The following is a 24173-nucleotide window of genomic DNA, read 5'->3' as shown; positions in this document are numbered from 1 at the left end:
CACATGTACATTGGAAATAAATTCAAAACATCAAAATAAATTTATATGCAGACTGTAATATAGTGTATGACTGCCCCCATGTATAATGTGTTTCAGCTGAAATTGTTGATCTGAAATCGTTAAAATCAATCTAAATAAAATAGAAAACTCTGGATCAGCACTTTCAATGTAAGAGCTAGTGTAACTGAATTTTAAATTAATTAAACAGAAACTTTTAAACATCTTAGTTTAAAGGAATATTTCACCACAAAACTAAATTTTGCATGCACTTTTAAGCCAGTATTATTTCCTTTCTTCTGTGAATTACAGCAAAAGATGTTAGGCAGACAGTATGAAGTGTTACTTTTCACAAATCAGAATTTAATGGTAAAAATGACATTTTCATGTGTTCCAGCAGGCAACTGGTTCTAGCATGTCACATGATCATTTGTGTTTAATTTCATTCATCCACAAATTCATTTTGAGAACTGTGGCAAAGGGGAAATCATCAGTAAATAAGACTGACATTTTTTGCTGTTTTCTCACATAAAACTCTTGTTTGACTGCAGAGGTTTTTGGAAAATAAAGCACAAGGCATATGGACTATTTTGTTTGGAATGAGAGAATGAGACATTGAGGAAAATCCATCTAAACAAAAGAAACATTCTGAAACATGTTTCTTAATCCTTTTGTTACATTGAATCCATTAGCAAAACAATAATAAGAAAACATTTTAACATGTTAAAATGCATGTTTGATGAGCACCATATCTTAACTATTATTTTCATCTATTTTTTAATAGAACAGTTCACTTTGTTGGAGTGACTTACAATGAAAAATACTTCATATGAGTATTAACAATTAATTATGACAGATAAATATCAATTCTTTATAATTCATACACAGTTTTGAGACAGACGACTGTAATCCTTTTCTAATGGATCTTCAGGAGTGTTGGTTTCTAAGCAAAGCTAGGAGTAACTCTGGAGATACATGTGGAGGTAAAAGTCACATAGGTCATGTTGGTCATCAAAGTGGCAACATCCTGCACCCAGCAAAGTGCAGCACAAGTACCAGACTCCTCCTTTCCTCATTGAGTAGATCTGATGGGAATGGCCCACTTCCGTCAGAAGGAAATCATGAAGAGGTCTTCAGGTGGAGAGTGCGAGAGTGGTTCACAAAAGTAGATGCTGTCTATATGGACACGCAGCTCCCAAAACAACACATGCTAATTTTGCGATAAAAGGAGCTCCTGGCTGCTGGTGTTCTGAGAGTATGTAAATCCAGAATGTGGACACATTAGAAAAGAGTCAACTGCACGTTCTGGGTTTTGTTAGTCTTTGATGATGTTTTTTTTTTTTCCTACAGCACAGCCTGTGGTCTCTCTTTAGCCTTCTCTTCTTCTCGTCGCTTCATGGCCTGGATTACCGCCATCTCTTTGGCCTCTTTTTCTGGTTTCTCGCCTCAAACAGCAGCCTGGCAGGCACAGGAAGAAATAATGTGAGCATTGCATTGATCATTGCTGATAGTAATTGTCCATCACAACTTACTTAAAAAGAACTACTGAAGGAAATTTCTAGATGTAAAAATCACTTCAAATGTAAGATCACATGACCAGCCAAATATTACTTTATTGTTATTCCCCCTTATTGTTATTCCCCGTGTTATTGAACATTTTAGTAACAGAATTAATCAAGCCTGACTGTGAATTATAATTATTATTATGTGAAGTATTATTATAACCAAAACGTGAGCTACAAATATCTGCTTTTAAACCCTTTAGAATGTCTTGACCCATGCATGGATTACTAAGTGCATTAAACATGTTTCCAGATGCAGATGCTGTCAAAATAGCTTAACTTGTTTCCGAACATTCTTCTTGTTAACCTGCACTTCCACTTTGGATCACAAACCAAGAAATGACATATATATTTGCCTCCTATGCCGGAGACCAGGGTTCGAGTACCGCTCATAGTGGGTGCGAGTAGAACCCAGGGGGGTTACATTTAATATTTAATTACTTCAGCAGAGGTTGTACTATTTTCTGTTTACTTTGTAGCTTTCAAGCGTGTAGTGCTAAAACCCTATTGTAATTTTTAGAATGGCCAAGCATCAGCAATCTTCATGTGAAACTGACTGTGTACACCAAACCATAAGCCGTAGAGACTGTCAATAGAAGGTACAATTGTCTTATTTCGTTGGATTCATTGGTTCACATGCCTCAGAACTGATCATGAGCCTTACAAAATTTTGGATTTTTTTTAAAAAAAGAAAAGTTGTGAACTAGTCCTAGGTTTTTCACCTGATCATAACCAAACCAGTACAGAAAGATTCTCTGGAGAATGATATCAATAATTATCAATAAAAAAGACTCACCATCGCCAAAATGTTCGAAAGGGGCAGTGCCACTTTTAGTAAAACTCCTGAATGGAATGAAATATCTTTGCCAAAATAAGAACACTTATGTAAGAACTTAATCTAAAGGCCACAGGATAAAAATCATGGCTTGGCTACTTGGTGGCGCTTTAAGAGGGAAAAAAAACACACAAAAATGGGTCCTATCAACATGAAAATTGTCTAAAATGTCTATAAGGACATTTCCATATCTCAGAAAACATGTTTCAATCAAGTTTAAGCACCCATTAGACAAGGTTAACGGAGGCCGTTCAGAACAAAACTCAGTGGGCCTGTTTGACTCAAGGTCCTGAGTCTGTGAGAAATTAGAAAGAAATAGGCCTATGCAAACTAGTCCTAGATTTTTTGCTCAGTCTGGAAAAAAAACTGCAGTACAATTCTTTGGACTCTCTAGGTCAAAAATTATCAAAAAAATGTTCAAATTTACCCTTTGGGAAGCTATAACAGTGTCATTTAGAAAAGGGGCCTGTCCAAATTTACCCAAAATCTAAAGGAAAACTCAAAACTTCACGAAACCTGGTGAGAACATGCTCACGCACAATCATTGCTTGCTTGCTTGCATACAGGCTTGCTAAATAATGTCTTTTTTTCATATGTGCTTAAATGCCTTAAAGTGCTAGAACCTTGGTAATCACTGCTTGCAGCTATATTTTTATCAACTGTCTTTGCTGCTTAAATCTTTAAAAAATATATATATCAAATTAGGCAATCAACTTTGCATTGCTGTCAACAAATGTATCTGCAAAACTTCAATGTGCATAGTAAAATGTGGATGTTTATGTGTTGCTTTACCCCCATTGTACCCTATACACTGGTTAAGTTGATGCTGCAAATGACAGTAAACTAAGAAAGTGGTCACCAGTGCATGTTAACAGATCAGAGCTGAATGTAACACCTGTTTTTGATGATCCTCTGGACAATGTTATCAGTGGTGAGACTGTTTCCACTATCCACTGTTCGCAATATTCCCATTTTCCTGGGTACCTGTGTACAGAAAACATACAAAGATTATAAAATAGAAGTGTATAGTGTTGGAATTTTGAATATCGTATCATGAAACTTACAGCATATGGGTCTGATCCATCTCTGTCAGGAAACACTTCAGTTTTTCCATGGCACACCAGGTCTACCTACACCATGGGGACCAGTGTATTATAGTATGGCTATGTTTAGACAGCAAAATATGGTTTACCTGATTTTAGTAATCAGTTATGTTCCCACACATATTGGTTATTACCAAGAGTAACTGCATTCTACAACCGAACTGACTTAGCTTTATTTTTAAATACTCAGCTGCAAGTTTGACCTACATGATTTTTACCTCCACATGTAACTCTACAATACGAATATCCCTGAACCCAAGCCAGTATTATATATACCATTAAAATCACTATGCAGTAATGAATGTGTGAAGTGAATTAGTGAACACTATATGAAATAAGATGCACAATCACAAAAGATTTGTGTTCTCTGTTGCAGGTCTGACAAAATGTCAAGAATCAAAATCAATACAGTGGAAGAGTGTTTACCTTAAAATGGTCCAGTAAGTCTTTTGTGACAGCATACGGTGCTCCTATAACAACCTCAGAGACATACTGGGAGATTTAAAAACAAAATGAAGAAATTCATTCATATCAAACTGTAAAACATATTAAGACATAAATGGGCAAAAGACCAATACTCACTCGACAGGCCAGCACACTCAGAGTCCTCTCATGGATGTTCATGATTGGATAGTTTTTCCCCTTGTAACGATTCACCTCCTAGAGAGATGATAACAATAATAATTAAAACAAACAAATCTCCTTTTTCTCTCACATCCCTTATGTTCTTATGAAAAACAATGGGCATCATTCCAAATATATTTCTAGGATTTTCCTGTATTTAGCTTACCTGATCAAAGTGCAAGCCCACAATAACATATGGCTTCTCTGAAAGCTGCGACACTGCATCCAGGAAATCCACATGGCCAATGTCTGATTTTTGACAGGTTAAAGAGGACAACCTCTCAGGTTACGTATGTAACCATGGTTCCCTGAGAAGGGAACGAGACACTGCGTCTTCTAGGGGTCGCTATGGGAATGCCTTTGATGATGATTTTTCTTTTTTTTGCAAATATGATTTATTCTGAAGCAATATTGTGACATAAATCTGCAAGTTTTTCATAGTTATTTCAAGGGACTTTTGCCTTTTATATTTTTACTTTATAGAGGGCATTTTCCCCCTAACTTCATTAATACTTCATCTTTTATTTCAAATTCTTAAATTTGATCTATAAATACTATTGCAATAATATGAACATTGTTATCTAGACATTTTTGTAGTAGTGTAAAAGGTTACCCATTAGTGTGTGATTGTAGATGATATATGATTTACTTACCCGAGTTATACTCACCTGAGCAATGTTACATTTGAGTTTTGAGTTCATGTTCTTTGAAAATTTATGCATGTGTTAGTTTACTTAAATACACATTATATACATTTATACTTGTTTGGGAATACTGTTGTTACAGTTGTTTTATGGCTTTGAATGTCTTAATAAAGATAACACAGAGGACTGCCTGATTAACAGCAAACTCTTGTCTCTCTCTCACTTTTTTATTGAAAAAAGACAATTCTCATCTGTTGAGTGGACCTCCTGGGTGGGGTCTGCAACACAAATAAAATAAGTTACACTGAAAAAATACAAATGAATTAAAAATGTTATGAGATTTTTTTTTAAGTTTTTTGTTTATTTGTTTGTTTTTGTTAGTTTTTTTGAATATACACAAGAAATTATGTGGGAAATTATACTTTTAAACAAAAGTAAAACGCCAGTAGGTGATGGCAAGTGTCTAATCAGTGAGTCGTTCAACGATTCGTTCAAACGACTGATTCATCAGATGTTTGTGCATGAGATAATGAAACCGATTTGCAATACTGGACTTAAAATGTAAGTGACCTCATATATTGGACTTGAACTTTTGAATAGTCGTGATGGTGAAAACGTGTGATGTTGCCCAGGGGCGTTTCTAGGATTTTTAAAACATCCGGGGCTGGTGCCAAAACATCAGGGGCTAGTGGTGGTGGGTGGGAGTTCACATCATGCTCACATAAGATTTTGTTAGACAAGTGGTTGAACCTGGATCCTTCTAGGGGGGGTCCGGGGGCATTAATCCGGGGCTTAAAGACCTTGTCACACTATGAACAATAGTAAATAATAATCACTGCAAATAGCAAACATATCAAAGTATTATAACAAAATTATAACATTACAAAAATATGTTAGACAAATAAAAATAATACATTTGAAAATGTATTTACAACTTTAACAAATATATAGTTGCATGCAAAAATAGGGCCCTAATAAATGATTAGCCCTAGCGACGCCCCTGATGTTGCCTAACTAACTGTAATTTAAATATAAAAGCCTTCATGCTGAGTGTTGCGCATTTTGATTTCTCCTGGAGAGGCTGCATGAGCCTCGCCTCAGCAGCGCAACCTTATACCGTAAGTGCCTGCATTATATACAGTAGCTATATCCACTATTCGCCACTTACTCTAAATCAGTGGTGTAGTGAAAGCTGAAAAGAATAACTTATTTACATCTGGAAGTGATTTTCCGCAATCTCTGATGAAATTGGTCAGGTTTTCTCTGTAGAGCCGTTGTGAACTTACTATTTGAATGCATTTGTTTACTGAATCCTTAGACTTAGAAGTTTACAAGGGTTCACCGGTTTAAAGATACCATTTTAAGACATTGTTTTCATTATAATGTACTGATTCAAATCAGTAATCAAAAACAAATTATTATTTTACCAGTCTGCGCGCCTCCCCTGACATATTTGTGCGTGTATGAACAGGCAGCATTTGGGGTGGGGGGACGGAGCGGGCGCGGGCGCAATCATTAAGTATATTTTAAAGGACGCCGGCGCCGTAGGTCCAGACCGCATCACTGTCTTTACTGAGTGTTCTTAGGGAATATTTGTATTTATTCACATGCGATTGAATTGGCTATTCATGTGGTGGACTGTCATGATTTTGGCTAATGCAGGAAACTACTGAATGATGCACATCAGAGGGGATTTAAGTGGGTATGCGCAAAGCCAACTGATAAAGTGCATATACCCTGCACTACACCACTGCTCAATATGTAAAAAAAATCTGAATAATACTTGTGTTTTAGCGATTGGCTAGTTATTTTTGGTTATTGATTTTTTAATCTAGTTACTTGTGTAGTGTTATTGAAGTGTTAATGCCAAGCCCCGGACAGCCCCGACCCAATTTAAACCCTGCATACACCTAAACACAACAATAACATTGGCCGGCAAAACGTGACGTCACTACCGGTGCGACTACAGTATAAAAGCACGTCGGAAGAACAGCTTCTCATCCGCTTCTTCATTTGAAGCTTGTGTCCGAAGCATGGTGAAGATTCTAGAGGATGCAGTGTCTCATACCCTTCTCAGGGAACCATGGTTAATTAACATAAATAAACAGTCAGTGAAGACGAAGAAGAGGATGATGTGTTCTCCCGGCACCCATTTACACTGTGGTTGTGCCGGTAGTGACGTCATAGGCCAATGTTATTGTTAGCGGTAGCGCAGAAGGCTTTCCCCATAGTGACCCCTAGAGGATGCAGTTCGATGTTCCCTCAAAAGGGAACATTAATATTGTCTTTCTATAACATTCACATTCAAGAGCAAAACAATACAGTATCTATATTCACAAATGAAGTAAGAAAACCTATTGGCACTGGTAAAACTATCCATGGTGACCAAAAAAACCTGGGGCCTAATTTGTATTGTACACAGAAAGAACAGGTCAGCAATTTAAACATTCTTAAACAAACTGAACATTTTAAACAAAACATCCGAAGAGTGTTTTGGAATGTGTATATAGCCACTGAATCTCTTAGCAGTATGACAAACTTTTATTCATATAGTTAAGGTACTGTATACAAGCAAGAGTTCTGCACCCTTGCAAAAACTCAATTATTAATTATTTTTAAAATATATATATAAAAAAAATGAATCAATAAAATTGACTGTACAGCATAATGAATCTCTATTCTGTGCTAGTTGTTTGCTTTAATGCTGAAGAATAATTATCAACATAAACTGCTCACACACTGTGTGTCTGAAAGAAGGGCATTATTATCCTTTTTTTTCTTTCTGCAGTGCAAATATCATAAAGTTCCCAGCCTGCCAAATAAAAGTGACAATGGATAAGAAAATTCACGGTTTATATACCTTTATACAACAGTTACGTTTTGGTTCTCAAATCTGATTGAGGTCTTTCCAAGCATGAGATATTCCCCGATATCACCACACAACTTTTTACTGTTTGTAGCATTTCTCATAATGAGTGTCATGGCGGATGCCCAAATCCACTATAATTTTACAAATACTACTGTTGTTGTGTTACAGAATCTAGTTTTAAGAGTTTTATAGGCGAGAATGTCATTGTTTAAACAAAAAATATGCAGCTTATTTATAAAAATAACACCTATTTGAAAATTAGCTTCAACATTTTCGAAGATGTGAAACAGGGATAGGCAACATTGGTCCTGGAGTGCCAATGTCCTGCAGAGTTTGGTTCCAACCCTGAAAAAAAACTCACCTGCTTGTAGCCCTAGTAATCCTGAAGACCTTGAATAGCTTGTTCAGGTGTGTTTGATTGGAGTTGGAACTAAACTCTGCAGGTCACTGGCATCGGCACTCCAGGACTGACATTGCCCATCCCTGTTCTAAAGTCATGTTTTGTGTCAGAATTCTTCAGAAATCTTCTCCTCCACTAAATGATGTTTTAAAAATGTCTTTTTTGAATGCATTCAACTACATTCTTTTCAAACATTTAAAAAATATATTTTATTATTATTATTATTATTATGGAGTTTAACACCCCAGTCCTCATTAAAGAGAAGAGCACTCTGGATATTTTACTAAATTTGTTCTTTCAATTTTAACAGAAGATTTTTGTGCTGCAATTATTGTCTAAGCATGTAAGGATACGGAATAGGTCAAAAGCTCCAGCCACATAGATGATGGTGTCTCCAGGCTGTGGTTCCTTGCCTGAGGCAAACTGGATGATTTTTTGGGACGTCTGCAGGAACTGTGACACTCCAGTCCAGGGACTGTGGCCCTTAGGGCCCTGTGATGAACACACATTACAGCAATAAATGACAAATGAGTGATGACATTTTTAATTATTGTTAATAGTGCATATTTCTGTAGTAATACTTTATTACACTTAAACACATTTTATGGAGCACAATGAGAGCCCTTTAGTGGTTCTGACATGCCCAAGAAGTATTTTTTCTGATGTCAAGAGCTAACAATAATGTCTGAACAATGACTTGTGGCCAGAACTCTGACATCTGCGCCTCAGGCAACCCATGTTCTGGCTCAAGGTCCATTTCCTGTCCTGTTTCTCTCTCTTAAGCCCGTTGTTTCCTGTCTAATCTACACTGCCCTAACTAATAAAGGTATAAATGCCCAAAAATATCACTACACGTAACTGTAACTACACTGGACACAACTGCGCAACTAAAGATAATAAAACCCACTATAATAAGAGATTCTGTCTGCACTGGATGCGGTGCGATGCAAATGACAAATCTCTGACAGTAAACTGATGCCAAAGTATGTTTATGATATACTGACACAAAGGACAAATAATTTACAACGGGTGTTTTTGTCACATCCAGTGAAAGTCTTGGTGCAGAACTTTTCTCTTTCCATTTGGAGGCAATGACTGGAAATTACTTAGTCAATGTTAAACTCAGAAACAGAGTTGCCATTCATGGTTCAGTCTCTGGTTATGGACTGTGATAACAATAAAGCTTTTTTATGTGCCAACTTGGCAGATGCATGTGAAGGCAATCCTAGCAGAAGGAGGAATAAAAGGGAAAGCAGAAAAAAAAGTAAAGAATCTTGGGACCCTAAAGAGGGAGATCTGAGAATAACTAAACAAATATCCATTTCATTTATACTATGGAATTCTGGTCTATCTACTGTCATATACAGCTGAAATATAAAATTGAAAGATACCTGCAAAATCATTATTCCAAGGTTTGCCATGCTGACTCGACTAAGGGGAATATGGTTTTGCACACAAATTTGTACTCTGCCTGTACTGTAGTACAGGCAGAGTAATTGATTTATAACCAAATCCTCTGCTGTGTACTTCTAAACATTTCTAAACATAAGCTCTTTAAAACTAACTAATATCCTTGTAAAATTACAAGAATATATAAGAACAACAACAACAAAAAATAAAACACTCACTCTTCCAAAGTTGTCTGTGTGTTGCTGATAGTCTGAACTGCCCTGAAGAGGGAAGAAAGATAAAGAAATAAATGTCCAATTTGACAATGAGTAATTATAGTTCACCGGAGACATATGAGAAACATATTCTACTCAGTTAAGCTGTAAGATGGCCACTGTATTGAAAACATGTCTTTTTGATACTTGAACAGATTTTTGAACAATAACTTTTCATGATCAGTTCCAATACAATATCACTGAGGGTGTTAACCGACATAAGGTATAGGTGACACTGGTGTAAACATGGTAGGTACCAAAGTGAGTAGCACAAATAAAGAAGTGTAGATATGGTGAATATGCAATACCATTATAAAAAAATTGTAAAACAATGAAAATGAACAACTGTATGATGGTAAATACGTCCATAAAACGTGGTGTTATGGCCCAAAAACAAAGTTATAATTAAAGTTAACCAACCAAATTCTGGCTCCTTGGATATGACAGAGAAACATTGATGAATTTATTCTAATGCGCACTATAGTGCTCTATAAAGCTATGAATGCAACATGTACTTGAATTATGAACTGAGGTCTGACATTTCCAAATGTTGAGTATGTTTTGAGCCTCACCATGTTGCTATGATGAGCTTTGGTCATGAGCAGCATGCGGCCGACCAGGTCTGTAGTGGACACACCTTGGGTTCTCTTACACTCTCTGCAAAGATCCACTTTAAATGAGAACCATACTAAACATGTGCAAAACATTAGCAGCAGGTGCGAATGGGCTTACCTGTACCGACCCGACATCTTCACTTCTTCATATGTGTCTTTCCCATCCACAGTAAGAGTGATGTCATCTAAGGAGACAGAACCACAGTTAAACTGATTCAGGTCATAATAAAGCTTTCATAAATTAACTACTGTGAAATTTCCTAAGAATGTGTCCTCTGAGAAAAATGATGTAATTTTACACTGTTACTACTTATTGTAGCTTTAACCCTGCATGAAGTGCCAAAAGGTGTGGTACCAGCAAGTGGTGTGTTAAATAATGTATCTAAAATAGTGTGCATGGAGGACAAAGACCAAACAAGTTTTTAAAGTTACTGAAAGCCATAGTTCCAAAGCAGAGTAGAGATGCTCTGGAACCCTTTAGCTTTGTTTTTACTTGAATAGATTATTGATTATTGAAAATAAAAAAAGCTATCCTGATTTTAGATGTGTAATATTTTAATTTTTAAACTATTTATTTATAGTAAAATGTAATGTTTGTTTTAGGCAATGTATAATCCAGTATTATGTAAGAATAGCTGTAACTGTTATGGAAGTGTTATAAAGTTTTACTGTTATTTGCTTTTATATTGTTTTATTCGTACGTGTATCTATTTTATTTGTTCAGTGATAAAAAATGGTAAATAGTTGTAAACAGTCTTGTATTTACAACTTTCAGGGGTGAATACGATTTCCTAAGAAAGTGTCTTCAGATAAAAATTCTAAAAATCTAGTGTTTCTTAATGTAGCTTTAACCCTACTTTAAGTGCCAAAAAGAGTGATTGTGTCAATTTTTTTCCTGAATAATAAACTGAAATACACTAGCATTTAAAACAGCTGTTTCACTTCCCCACCTGTCATTGTTCAAAATATTAACACTTCACTTTTAAAATTCCAGTCAAGAAATCTAATGCTATACATCAGTGACATATACAATGACAAATATAATCTTAATGCAATGGCATTCAGTGAGTTTACATTCTGATCTTTGGGCAGACTGCCATTTCCAAATCCTCTCCTGTGACCTCATGGGACAGTAAAGTATCCACTGGATTTTCACCTACTGAGTTATGAATACTTTGCATTCAGATATACTATTTTACATACTGTTGCCCTCACTAAAATAGTAGGACATATGTATTTTTAGATGAAACCAGAGTGTCATGCTCAGCCACTCCCACTACTGGACTAATTATCACACACACCTGACACCCATTAGAAGGAGGAGAAGGAGAGCTACTGACTCATCCTGGCCTGTTAATCCCCCAGTGATCTGATGGCCCAGGTCAGGGATAGGCAACGTCGGTCCAACCCTGAAAAAAAACCTCACCTGCCTATATCCCTAGTAATCCTGAAGACCTTGATTAGCTTGTTCAGGTGTGTTTGATTAGACTTGGTACTAAACTCTGCAGGTCATCGGCACTCCAGGACGGATGTTGCCTATCCCTGGCCCAGGTGATCCCAAGTCCAGTGGTCTAGAGTCTAGTGATCCCAAACCTGGCTATCCTTTTTTTTTTAACTTTTATTGACAACAGTCAACGTAAATACAAACAATAACAACAGTCCTGAGATTGGGCCCAAGCTCTCAAATAAAGATATATATGGTTACAAGAAAGATCTGAGGAAAAAATAAAAATAAATAGACAAACTTCAAGCAAAAATACAAACTTAAAAGAGACATAAGTGGCCTATCCAACAAGACTTTGAACTGGTTCCCATCTTCTTTCAAAGATGTGAGTCTTCAGCTGTAGTTGTGCTGTCAACTGTTCCATTGAATATAACTGTCTGATTTTTTGTATCCACTGTGAGAACGTGGGTGGTTCAGGTTTCAACCAATAAGTTGTTATCATTTTTCTTGCAGCCATTAGTAAGAGATGTAGCAAAGTTTTCTGATCATGGGACAGATAATCCGGGAATTTGTCCAGTAGACATGTTAAAGGGTCCCAGGAAAGATTCACTTTAAGGAGCTTTTCTACGAGCCCCTTAACTTCAGTCCAAAAGTGTTGAACAATGGGACAGTCCCAAAATATGTGCGTTTGATGACCCACAAGTCCACAGTTTCTCCAGCACTTATTGCTACCCCAACTCCCAGAGCGGAAAGACTTTAGTGGTGTCCTGAAAAATCGGATTTTTGACTTCCAGTCAAACTCCTTCCACATTTGACTCCCCACCCCCTTATGGCATCCAGAACAAACACCTACCCAAGTATCATCATCCAATGTCACATTGAGTTCCATTTCCCATTGTTGTTTTATATGTTGGGTATTATCCGACATATCCATCATCAGTTTGCAGTAAATTAAGAACACTTGTTTTTTCATTACACCATTATTTTCAATCAGATAAATCAAATGTTTTTCTATGTTTGTTGGTTCTCTTCTGAGCTGATCCCAGTCCTTATGTTTTGTTAAATAGTCCCTTATTTGTAAATATCTGTAATGGTCCCCTGAGGGTAGATTAAAGTTGTTTCTTAGTTGGGCGAAAGTTTTCATTACATTTCCCCTTAAAGAGTTGGTTTACAGTGATAAGCTTTTTCTCCGCCCACTTATCAAAGCCCCTGTCCGTTAGAGATGGAAGAAATTCAATATTCCTGCTTATGGACATGGCTCGCGAGAGGGCCACCAATCCTCTTGATTGTTTTTGTACCTGGTTCCAGATTTTTAGAGTATTTTTAACCCATAAATTTTCGATCTTCATTTTCTTCTGTGTCTCTAGACCAATAAATGGGAGCCACGATAGAAATATTCCAGGCATTGACTCCTCCTCCATGGAGACCCATATTGTTTCTGGATCACGAATGATCCAGGCCACGATTGCTCTTATTTTGGGCAGCTCTTTATGTTAGGCAACCTCAGGCCACCATTATCCTTATCTGACATCAGAATTTTAAGGCGCACTCTTGGCCTTTTGTTCTGCCAAATGAATTTTGAAATGCATTTTTCTAATGATTTGAATGCAGATTGTGGTACAAAAACAGGGAGGCTTTGAAATATGAACAGTAATCTCGGTAGAACATTCATTCTAATACATTCAATTCTTCCTAGGAGAGAAAGTGGAAGTACGTCCCATCTATTCAAATCAATTTTGATTTCCCTAAATAACTTTTCATGATTAGATGAAAACAACTGAATGGTCTTAGGGGTAATTGTTACTCCCAGGTATTTAAACCCCTGTGTGGAATGTCTGAATGAGACCAAATTATCTAACTGTGATGGCCAGTTCCCAACAATCATTAATGCTTCAGATTTATTTGTATTAACCTTATATCCCGATACAATACTATACTCATTAAGGTTTTGGAGCAGGGCAGGACAAACCTGGCTATCCTGATGAATCCAGTAATCAAAAATGTCATGGCCCTGGGGGTCTTATGATCTGGGCCACTGCCCATAGTTTCTGACAAGGAAGCTGTTCCTCACTTCACCATGGTGGACTGTCAGCTCTAGTAGTCATCTGTTCTGTTGGCTAAACCATGGTTGATTCTCTTCATCTCTTCCATGTCATTTTGTCGGTCTCCAAAAGATCCCCTTCTCAAATTTGGTGGTCTTTTACTCTGCTGGCTCCCCTGTGGTCCCTTGTTCTGTCTGTATCACCTTGTTGGTCTCCTGCTCTGTCTGCTCCACCTTAGGGTTCCAAGTCTGTTTGTCCCAATACTGGTGATCCTAAGTCTGGAGATCCCAAGTTTTATGATCCTGTGGGTCTTATTTCCTTGTACCCCACTCCCTTCTCTCGGCCACAGAACCTGTTCCTTACTCCCTTGTCTTGGCCACTGAGACCATTCCTCACTCCATCTTCTCTGCCAAGGAAGCCGTTCCCTACTCCATCACAATGGTCTCCATTTCTGCAGACTCAGCCATTATAGTCCTCTGTTCCATTGACCCCACCGTGGTTGCTTCCATCTCATACATCTCGTTTTGCCAGCCTCTATTGGATCCCCTGCTTTAACTTTGTTGGTCAGTTGCTCTGCTGGCTACCCTGTGGTTCCCTTCACTGTGGTGATGCTTGTAGCCATCAGGAGACACCATCAGGAGAAGAGTTAATGTACTGTCATATTCCAATCAGTCCCACTCCTGGACAAAATGATCATCCACACCTGACACCTATCACCTCACTCATCGAAATGCCACTAATACCAAAGACTTACCAAGAAATAAAAAGACAGTGCACTCACATTACTATGAATGGGTGAAATAGCAATACGCAATATAACAGAATAAGTCCCATCTACTTAATAAAAGATCCAATTGCTAAAGATATGGTGTCACTGCAGCTGCCTTTAGAAGCTCTGGTTACCATAGAAACAGGCAGTGTTCGAGGCATTCACTTAGGGCTGCACATGTGCATTGACTGGAGTATACAGCCTGAAGTATACGCTTTTTAATGCTATTTGAGCATAAGACAAAACAACATTTATGGAGCAGTTCCGTCAGGATTTCCCCATTCAAGCAGATAGGACTTGGTCTTGTATGACCGAAACAAATATGGCCGCTGATTGATCACTGATTGTTGTGTTGTATTCTTTGTGTTCCTGGAAAGACTTTATAGTCACCTCCAAGTTAAGTAATCTTTGAGTTTTTGAGCTGTAACTTACTGTACCTGTTTATCTTGTTCTACAAATTCTGAAGAATAACATTACATAAGTGTAACAATAAGATTTTTCCTTTTTTTGTATTGACTTCAATATCAATGTTTTAACACAGGTTAAGCATTGTTATTATGTTTAGGCTCTGACCTCCATGAACACAGAAATCACAGCAATATTTGTCCAGAGTCTCAAGCGTGGTGACGTATGGAGCTCCTTCCACAATTTCATCCACCCACTTGATTGCTCGCACCATCTTATATCTCTCAGCTTGAGTGAACACTGGAGGACCTTTGTGCTTAGAAATCTCCTCTGCAGGATGAAAAGAAAGACATTGGAATCAGTTAACTTGATTTCCATCTTCTGTTTTTTGTTTCACTATGAAATGCTTCTGATTTTAACAGCTAGACAGCATGGTTTCCTGGTTCAACGTCTAAAAAAACCCAGACATTTTCGATTAAGCATTGATAAAAGCAGCATGCATTTTTCAGTCTAAAAGTATGTCTACAATTCTTCCAACTGGTTTTGGACTGCTCTCTTGATGATGACCTTTTGATTTCCTTGTTGGTGCTGTCTGCCCCTTGTTTGATCTCTCCCCTGTGTGACCTTGATTCTCGCCTCATGTTTGGATTTGGTAGCCTATGGACTAATCTGGACTCTGACCCGTGCCTAACCACTTTTCTGCCTGCTGCCCTGAGCTGGTTTGGAGCCATGTGGAACACTGTTCTGGTTCTGTTCTGTCAAGATTCATCGCGTCCGACCGCTCCCTTCACTTTCATCATGGATATAGGCCTTTTTCTCGTATCCGATGAAACATGAAATCAATAAGAAGATGCAGATCACAAAAACTAAAAGCAGAGTTAGGTAAGAATTTAGTCGTACTGCAATTTTCTCGATTGTTAACATAACTGATTTTAGTTGGCCCATTTTCATTAATTCATTAATTGGACCATTAATTCAGTTCTCACAACAAAAACACATTTCTCAAAAAGTTTAACAATGAGTAAGTTACGCATTAGGTAACAAAACTGATGACACCCCAATCAGAATCTCTCTCTGCATCCTAACAAATGAGTTAGGATGCAGAGAGAGATTCTGATGTTCTAGTCAGATGTTCTAAAGTTTTGCTAGTTGATTGCTAAGATATTCTTATTCTAGCAATCGTGGTTGCTAGGCAGTTGCTGGGGTGTTGCTAGAGTATATGGTTGACAGTGTGTTCTGGGTGATTACAGACATTCCCACCTCTGTTAATAACAGAAAATCAAACATTGTTTGCAAAACTGTTCCAGTTTCAGTGCTTTGATATTATTGTATTTCTTTCTAATATTAGGAAATTCAAAAGTTGCTCTTACATTTGCACTAAAACGTGATTTACAATTCATAAATCTGTACACAAATTCTTTTGTTCCAGATTCATACACATGATTATTTATTGTTAAGTCTTACTAATTTGAATGTTTTCTGTTCTCATGTATGTACTGTATGTATGTATGTATGCATGTATGTACCACGAGCACCTTAAAAAAACAACCAAATTCCTGGTGTGTCTGCCAGGTGAATAAAGCTGATTTATACCATCTGATTCATACCATCAAGTAGCCTATGTAATTTCAATAGAACCACATGTCTTTTTTAGTGATACAAGCTCAGAAACATTTATAACCTTGTGAAGTTTTTTAGATTGTGTATCGACTTGGTGCCATTATGGATAATAAAATGTTATTTATTTTTTATTTTCAACAGTATAAATGATCACTTAATGATAATTCAATATTTGTGAACCCAATATCAGACCATAAATCTCCAAAAACTATGCATGGGGGCTTGCTTTGGTGTTGCCACCCCTCATAGACCCACCATTAATGTCTGTCTATGTGTGTTTGTGTATCCTCACCGTCAGTATGCACTCCCACAATGAGATAGTCCCCCATAGCCTTGGCTTGTCGAAGTTGGTTGGAATGCCCATAATGGACCATGTCATAACTAAGAAGGGAGTAAGGTAGATAAAGACAATTGTTAAAACAGGAAAAAAATCTTCCTTGCATTAAAAGCAAGTGAAAGCAAACAATCAAAGCAAGTTTTATCTACTAACAAATTAATACTATAACTTACATTCAAGTTGCCGGGTTGTTATGTTGGACAGGGCATGACATATTAAACATTTTTCATATAAATACTGCAGCCTCAGTAAAGGTTAATTTCAGCTAGTATTTTATGTATATCCAAAACACATAATTAAATATTTTCACAAGCACAACCAAAATGCCTTTTTTGTTATTCTTTGTTATGGTTTGTTATTTATTAAATAAATAAATAAAAATACATACATACGTACATTTAAACTGACAAATAACACAACATTATTACAAACCTGAAGTGATTATTGTAGGCTTACCATCACAAGGGCACAGTTTTGAAGAGGTTTATATGTACTCACTAAATATTAAAATTTAGTTCATTTTTCCACCCCAAATATCTCACATACTGTGTTTTTAGCATATAAAAGCAATGTGATTGACATCACACATTCTAAATATAGCAAAACTATAAAATTAGCTCATAAAATTACAACAGGTCCAGATCCATCGATTGTGTTCTTTTCCAACACATAAAACTAGAATATTGGTCAATTTGTTAATCTACTGTATGTAAATCCTATTACCATACTACAATACATTCTTCTTTTGTGCATGATTTTGTTTTTGAGTAATTTCAAATTTTTCTCAATGATTGTTTTCATTGTTGAAATACAGAAATTAAAGATATTAAAACACTACAAATATGACAAATGTTCCCCAGTTTCACTAAAATTGGATTCTTTAAGTAAAATATGACCTGAACACATTATTTACTCACATCCAGCATAAAGAAACATTGTTTGATACTCTTTGTTAATAGGATCTCAGCTGGAGTAATATGAAGTGACATAACACTTTAGAACCTTCCACTGATTGTTGTGTTCCTAATTTATATTAATGTGCTTCTGTCTAAGAAACTTTCCATACCACCTGAGTCCTTTTGAATGGACTTTCCATGTTTGACTTATTTATACTTGCTCTTTCCCTTTAAATTTACTAACAGCTCTGGTTTGTCTTTTTTGTCATTTTTGATGTCATGTAGGTATATGACATGCAGTGAGAGTGAAGCAGAGTTAGAGTGTTAAGATGAAGCATCTGCTTCTATATATTAATATGATGAAGCCAACAACTAGCCAACAGTGGACTGACTCTGCTGTATCTTAAGTAGACAGGATCGCAGCAACACTGGCCATGAGCATGAAATATTAATTACTGAAACTGGTTTGCACTTTTCAGGCATTCAAACGTCAACTGAGCTGAGACAATGATATCACATGCAGAAGCCAGCAGTGTTTGAAAGCCCTAGAAATTTGATGACCCTCTGCATATATGGGTGATGTGGCAAAGCATGTCTTGTTATATTTTACACCAAAATCAAGCAAAATAATATAATCTTTTAATGTAATAAAAGCCTTTACTGTAATAATAAAAACAGTATTCCTGCATTTATACATTATGATAGTATATGTTTTACTGCATGGAATGTATGCTGATGTAGATTAAAATAATATATTTCAGTACTTCAAAGTATTATAGTAATGAGAGTCTAATGAGGATCATTATAACGTGTAAAAAAACAAAAACAAGTACAACATCTACATTATGGTAACATGAGTTTTTTTAATGCTTATGCTTCACTGTGACATTCTCAACACATGCTAATACAGATATATTTAGTAATTGATTGACCCATTGTCAGCTGATCAGACCTGCCTTCCAACCATGTCACGTGATTTCTGCAAGGGTCATTAATTCTTCTGAGGTCAATCAAACCCTGTTAAATCATTTGCGTCTCTGTATGGCTGCATTAACACAGCTGTTGTGAGATACACAAAACTGCCCTTCACTTGACCTTAATCACATAACATGCTTTTTATATTTGTCTTCATGAAGGCTTTCACTGTTTGTCACAAAGTGGAATCCACACTTATTGTGCTGACTAAGTGCTGACCATTGCTCAACATGGACTTAATGCATTCTTGTGCTGCAAACATTACGTCCTCCTGCCCTATGCCCTGGTCAGAACATGTCAGGGAAGGATTACATGACATTTTATTGTGAATGGACTTTAGCATCCTGAATTCAGGTTAGTGATACACTCACACTTTCACCTAGAATCTTCACAACTATATTTACCTAGATTTTTCCTTCAGGTGAAATGGTTATTATAAACATTTACATTTGGCCAGTAGTGGTCTGATTACTGAGATATACATAATACATTTTCAAAAGTAGTTAGGGTAAATCTCTGTAACACTTGGTATGTGGAGTGGAGTCATTGTACAATTATTCATTTGCAGGGGTTTAATTTTCAGAAGCAAAATTTATGAGAGAACAGTGTTTAAAATGCAACACTATTTCCTAAGGTCTGTGGTAGACAATTTAGTGGTATTTGAGGCATGATTTAATACCCCAAAAAATACATGTTGCACTTTGCACTTGACATTACTGCTAAAGCAGGCGCTGAAGTGAAGAGAGACATGTGGTAAAAGAAAAATATTTTTCTCTACTTGTGTTAATTTATTTGGAATGCCAGAGGACAACACTGGTAGGCCATTGGACTGCCCATCTTAGCGTTGACCCTGTATTGGTCTCTGATGACTTTGGTCCAGATCTGCCCTTTGGTGTTTTTAGTGCATCGCTCATTCTGACCCTCCTGCTTGCCTGTCTATCCCTTCATCTTCTGAAATGGCTCGGTTGCTATTTGGACTGCTTCCCTGGGGCTGGATATTTGCCTGGCTTTCAAGAACCCTTTGATTTTGCCCTGCTGGTTGGAATTCAGAACTCAGTCTTTTCAGTTATTATTTTTCAGTAAAGCCGTGGTTCACGTGTATCTGCTCTTGGGTCCTTTTTTCCTAAAATCCTGGCATTGCTATGCAAAGTTGTTCTGGGTGGGTGGTAGTAAAGTTCAACCCCACTGTGGTCTCTGTGATATTATGGTCTCTGGATATGATTTGGGTTCCTATTTTAATGTAACGCTATGGGATTCCCTTTTTTTAATTGTCAATCAAGCGCAAGTCCAATCACTTAATACTGTCAGGTTACCAGTGTTGACAATACCCGGATAAGCTTAAAGCAACAAGCTTGCTGCCAATACCCAAATGAGCTTAATGAAACAAGCATGTTGCCAATAACATCCAGAAAAGTTTAAAGAAACAAGCATGTTGCCAAAAAAAAGACCTAAGCAATGAGCATGTTTGCTGATACCTGGATAAACAAGCGACGAGGACAACAGGAAAAGTTGACTTAGCTGCATTGAAGACACTTTTGAAGATGGAAGGAGGGTGAATATTAGACAGATGTGACAAGGAATCTTTGATCTTCCTCTGGAGCATGCAGGGAGGGCTGATTGTGTCTGTATCTTGCTCTTGAGGCATGGTCACATTAGCGAAACTCTGCGAAATTTCCAAACCAAGCAGTCAATATTAGTTGACGTAGCAAATTCCTATAGTACTGAATGCATCACTGAAAAAACCTGACCTAGAAAGAGTAGCATCTAACAGGAAAGTCTTCTCTTTCTCAAAGATATCTGTGAGGTTAAGCCACAGTTTCACCACTAATAACCCTGCAATGGATTTTGCAATCCAATTGTTTAGTGGCATAAGGGGCCAAATTTATCATCCATCTGAATACCTTGACTGCCTCATAAGTCACCCCCTTCACCCATGTCTTTCAGGGCATAAAACTTGGTATGCCTGCAGCAGTGCCAAGACACCCGCCTGACCGGCAGCCATATATGACCAATTAGGGCCTATGTAGTCTTACAGGGTTTAGAAGGCAAAGTAGACTGCTGTGGCCTTAAAGGAAATGCTGCTGGCTCAAGGCAAGACAGGGTACTGGCAGAAGAATGCAATGCTGGAGCGAGTGAGGACCAAAGTGGAACTGGAGAAAAGAGGATCCGAGTCGAGCCGAAGTGATGGGTGGCTGAGGTGCGGCTGGAGAGTGATAACAGACCAAAGTGTAGCCGAAAAGGCAAGGGAAGCCGGTGAAGCATGAGTGATGAAAGATCACTGCAGAGCAGAGGGACCGCAGAGCCAAGATGGAGCCGACAGGCTGACATGAAGGAAGAAGGGTAGGAGCTGGTTTCCTCCAGAAGTCGATAAGTCAGTGGTCCTCAGCGGGCTCTTGAGAAAAGGGTCTCTACAGCACGGACCCATTGGCTGACTCTGACTGTCACACTTGGTGGCCATGAGCTCATGCTCTAGATTCGTGTTTGGCTCAGGTGTTGAACTCCAGTCTGTGGTGGAAGATCTCTCCTGTTGTTAGGGACTGTTGAACAAGGGAAAGAGATGATTGCTGATGATGGAACACGTGCCAGGAGGTTAATGGTTGCATCGTTCTTGAAGACTCCCATGGTAAAGGAGGATCCACATACCCAGAAAGTGTAATGAACAAACTCCACAAAGGACAGTGTATTGTCCATCCCACTCCAGGGTCTCATCATCCTAGTGCGCCTTGTTGTACAGTTGTAAAAACCCCTTCAAATATTCCTCCAGTAACCGGATGTTCTGGAGAAAGAACTCTTCTTCATCAATTGTGGCTATCACTTCTGTCACATATATTGTGGATTCACGGAGATTCATGATGCAAAATCATAAACAGGTGATGTAACTAAGGAGACTAGTATGGACACACTAAGACTAAAATGAAAGAGTAGTCATGAAACCAAAACATATGAACAAAAACACGAATTAACAAAATATAATCTTGAGAGCAATACTGCATCCATATTCTTGCTCTATGGTACTGTTACGATCCGTGATCTGTTGTATCTGGAATCCCGTCACTTACATGCGCACGCGCATCCAACCCCTAGACAACGGGTCGTAACAGGTACACACCCAAAAATATAAAAAGCATGTGTTTTAAATGTTTTAAATGATCATTTCATGTTTTAACAATTAACAGTTCTTCAGTTTAACAATCCAATGTTCTATTGGAGTGTTTACACACAGAAGAAAAATCCAGAGAACCTTGCTCAGACCCCTGAAAATGACCAAGTGTAAAAACACACAAACAGTTCAATGAGGGCTACTGCATTCAGTCCAGAAAGAAAAATTCTCACTCTCCATAGCCTCACGCTCAACATCAGATTCGCAGGACCCTGACACATGGCCCCTCAGCAACTGCAGATCTGAGGACAGATGATCTTTCTTTTTTAAACTTACCAAAGTATGTGCAGTTTAACAAGCCATTCAGTGCAGCTTAAGCAGGACCAAAGCCCAAACATGCAACGAACTGAGTGTCCTCGTTTGTGATGAATCACACTGATGACACTGTACCTTAGGGGGAGGGACTTGGACTATCAGCCAGTAATTTTACTGTTGTAATTTTATACATGCTCTAGACAGTCATGACACATGAGGCTCCATAGCGTCTTTTACTGATGCACCATCAAGTGAACCTTTGAAAGAAAAACAGTATCACAACCAGTAGCATCATGAGCTGAGGCACCGGCTGACACATTCTCTTGTTATGCAGTAGAGGGTTTTATGGGAAGAACAGCCAGGTGTGGGCTGGCGGGGTTGAGGGGGGGTCACTGAGCGCACTGTTTACACTGCCTCTCTTTGGTAGTTCACTCCACTGTCTAATATTCTGGCATCCCAAACATTCTGCAACATGTCAGAAAAACACCATCACACAGGCGGACAGAAATGGCTGGAATTCTGAGAGAGAAAGGCTCTATAATCCTGCTCATCATGCACATGAATCACCAAACTTTTTCAGCTAAACGAACTCACAAACTCTGATACTTATTCAGACAAAGCCTGCTTTTAGAGAGAACTATCCACAACGTATATCTCAACTAAGGCTGATAAACCCAACTCATAAAGTAGATAAAATGGCAAGCCATATCAGTGAAACTGCTGAGTGAATCACATGTACTAGTGTGCATTAAAGCAGAGTGTGACATAATAGATAGAATTCTGGAGGTGAAGAGTGTTTTTTTTTTCATGGTGCAACTTTTATTAAAATGAAATACATTACAATTTGTGAACTCTGTAAGAGTTGTATTAAAACAACGTAAAAATGTAAGCACAACAAATAATATTTTAATCATAATCATTTTTTTTGTTATCTTAAAATAAATCAAAAGGTGTTATTTACCACAGATATGCAACTACAGACATGCTTACTCTTATAATATTACTTACATATTACTCATATAAGTAATACCATATAGTATAATTAAATATTCATAATTATTATTTTTAATAGCAGTGGTAGTAATATTAACGGAAGCAATCGAAAGTTCTTGAGCATTTAATGTTTTCAGACTTTATATTAGATGTGGTGCATTGCTGTGGCTGGCAAGTGTAGTCCCGTCATATTATCTAATTTAAATATAAGTATAGCTCTAGTCGGGGGATATTGTTTTTATAGCAATGCGGTTAAAATGCATTCCGGTGTGCACTCACCATCCATCGCACCAGACGCGGACTGTACGCCTCCTCTTCTCCGGACTGCAGGCTGCGGCGGCCGGAGCGTTGCTCACATGATGCCCGTTCTTCATCATTTTATACAGCCCTATTTACAAGCACTTCAGCACAAAACAAAGCCAAATCTCGGATATTCACTATATTCACTGGTATTCAGTGTGTGTTACAGGACCGGGAAACCTTTGTCCTTCTACAGGATAGCCGGCTTCTGCATTAAATGAAGGTGACGCTCTAATGTGGGACAACGCCTCCTCTGCCGGCCAGCAAAATTACGAATCATACTACTGTGAAGGCTTACTCATAAATATTAGTGATGCAAGATGACGTTGGGTCAGCGGGCTTAATTCATTTGCTGAAAGGCTAAGGGGCGTTAGCAAATGAACGAATCATACTAGTCATGGCGTGGCTTATGAATATTAATTCCTGTGCTTTACGCCTCATGAAGGTTTTCAAGCAACTATTTTAACATTAATGGCCTGCGCCTTTGCCATAGTAGGATTTGTAAATTCGTTTCCTGGGAAGTGGCGTTATATGGCACGGACTCGTACGATGAGCGGTGACAGGCAGCGGACATTACTGTTACATAATCGCAGCTCTCCTGTCATGTGACAAGTATTGATAAGTGTTAATAACGTGTGACGTATGAAACATAAATGCATAGAACC

The 24173-nt window shown here is 37.8% G+C and overlaps 1 protein-coding gene across 1 annotated transcript; it reads right to left on the bottom strand.

The window, feature by feature from the left end:
- Positions 1 to 1135: 1135 nt before the first annotated feature.
- On the bottom strand, positions 1136 to 23776 carry LOC127163410 (ethanolamine-phosphate cytidylyltransferase-like). The gene is made up of 14 exons (XM_051106632.1): positions 23488 to 23776; positions 20276 to 20463; positions 16885 to 16973; positions 15141 to 15302; positions 10431 to 10497; positions 10271 to 10355; positions 9663 to 9704; positions 8388 to 8526; positions 4288 to 4370; positions 4080 to 4157; positions 3924 to 3989; positions 3459 to 3524; positions 3290 to 3378; positions 1136 to 1455 (listed from the first exon to the last, which is right to left on the bottom strand). Exons 1-14 carry the CDS (start codon positions 23488 to 23490, stop codon positions 1404 to 1406), a joined length of 1209 nt encoding a protein of 402 aa, XP_050962589.1. The 5' UTR covers positions 23491 to 23776; the 3' UTR covers positions 1136 to 1403.
- Positions 23777 to 24173: the final 397 nt, after the last annotated feature.

This window comes from Labeo rohita, chromosome 3 (assembly GCF_022985175.1).
Source record: "Labeo rohita strain BAU-BD-2019 chromosome 3, IGBB_LRoh.1.0, whole genome shotgun sequence".
Classification (NCBI taxonomy): domain Eukaryota; kingdom Metazoa; phylum Chordata; class Actinopteri; order Cypriniformes; family Cyprinidae; genus Labeo; species Labeo rohita.
The sequence above is the reverse complement of the archived record's forward strand: the minus strand, read 5'-3'. Positions and strand labels throughout refer to the sequence as shown.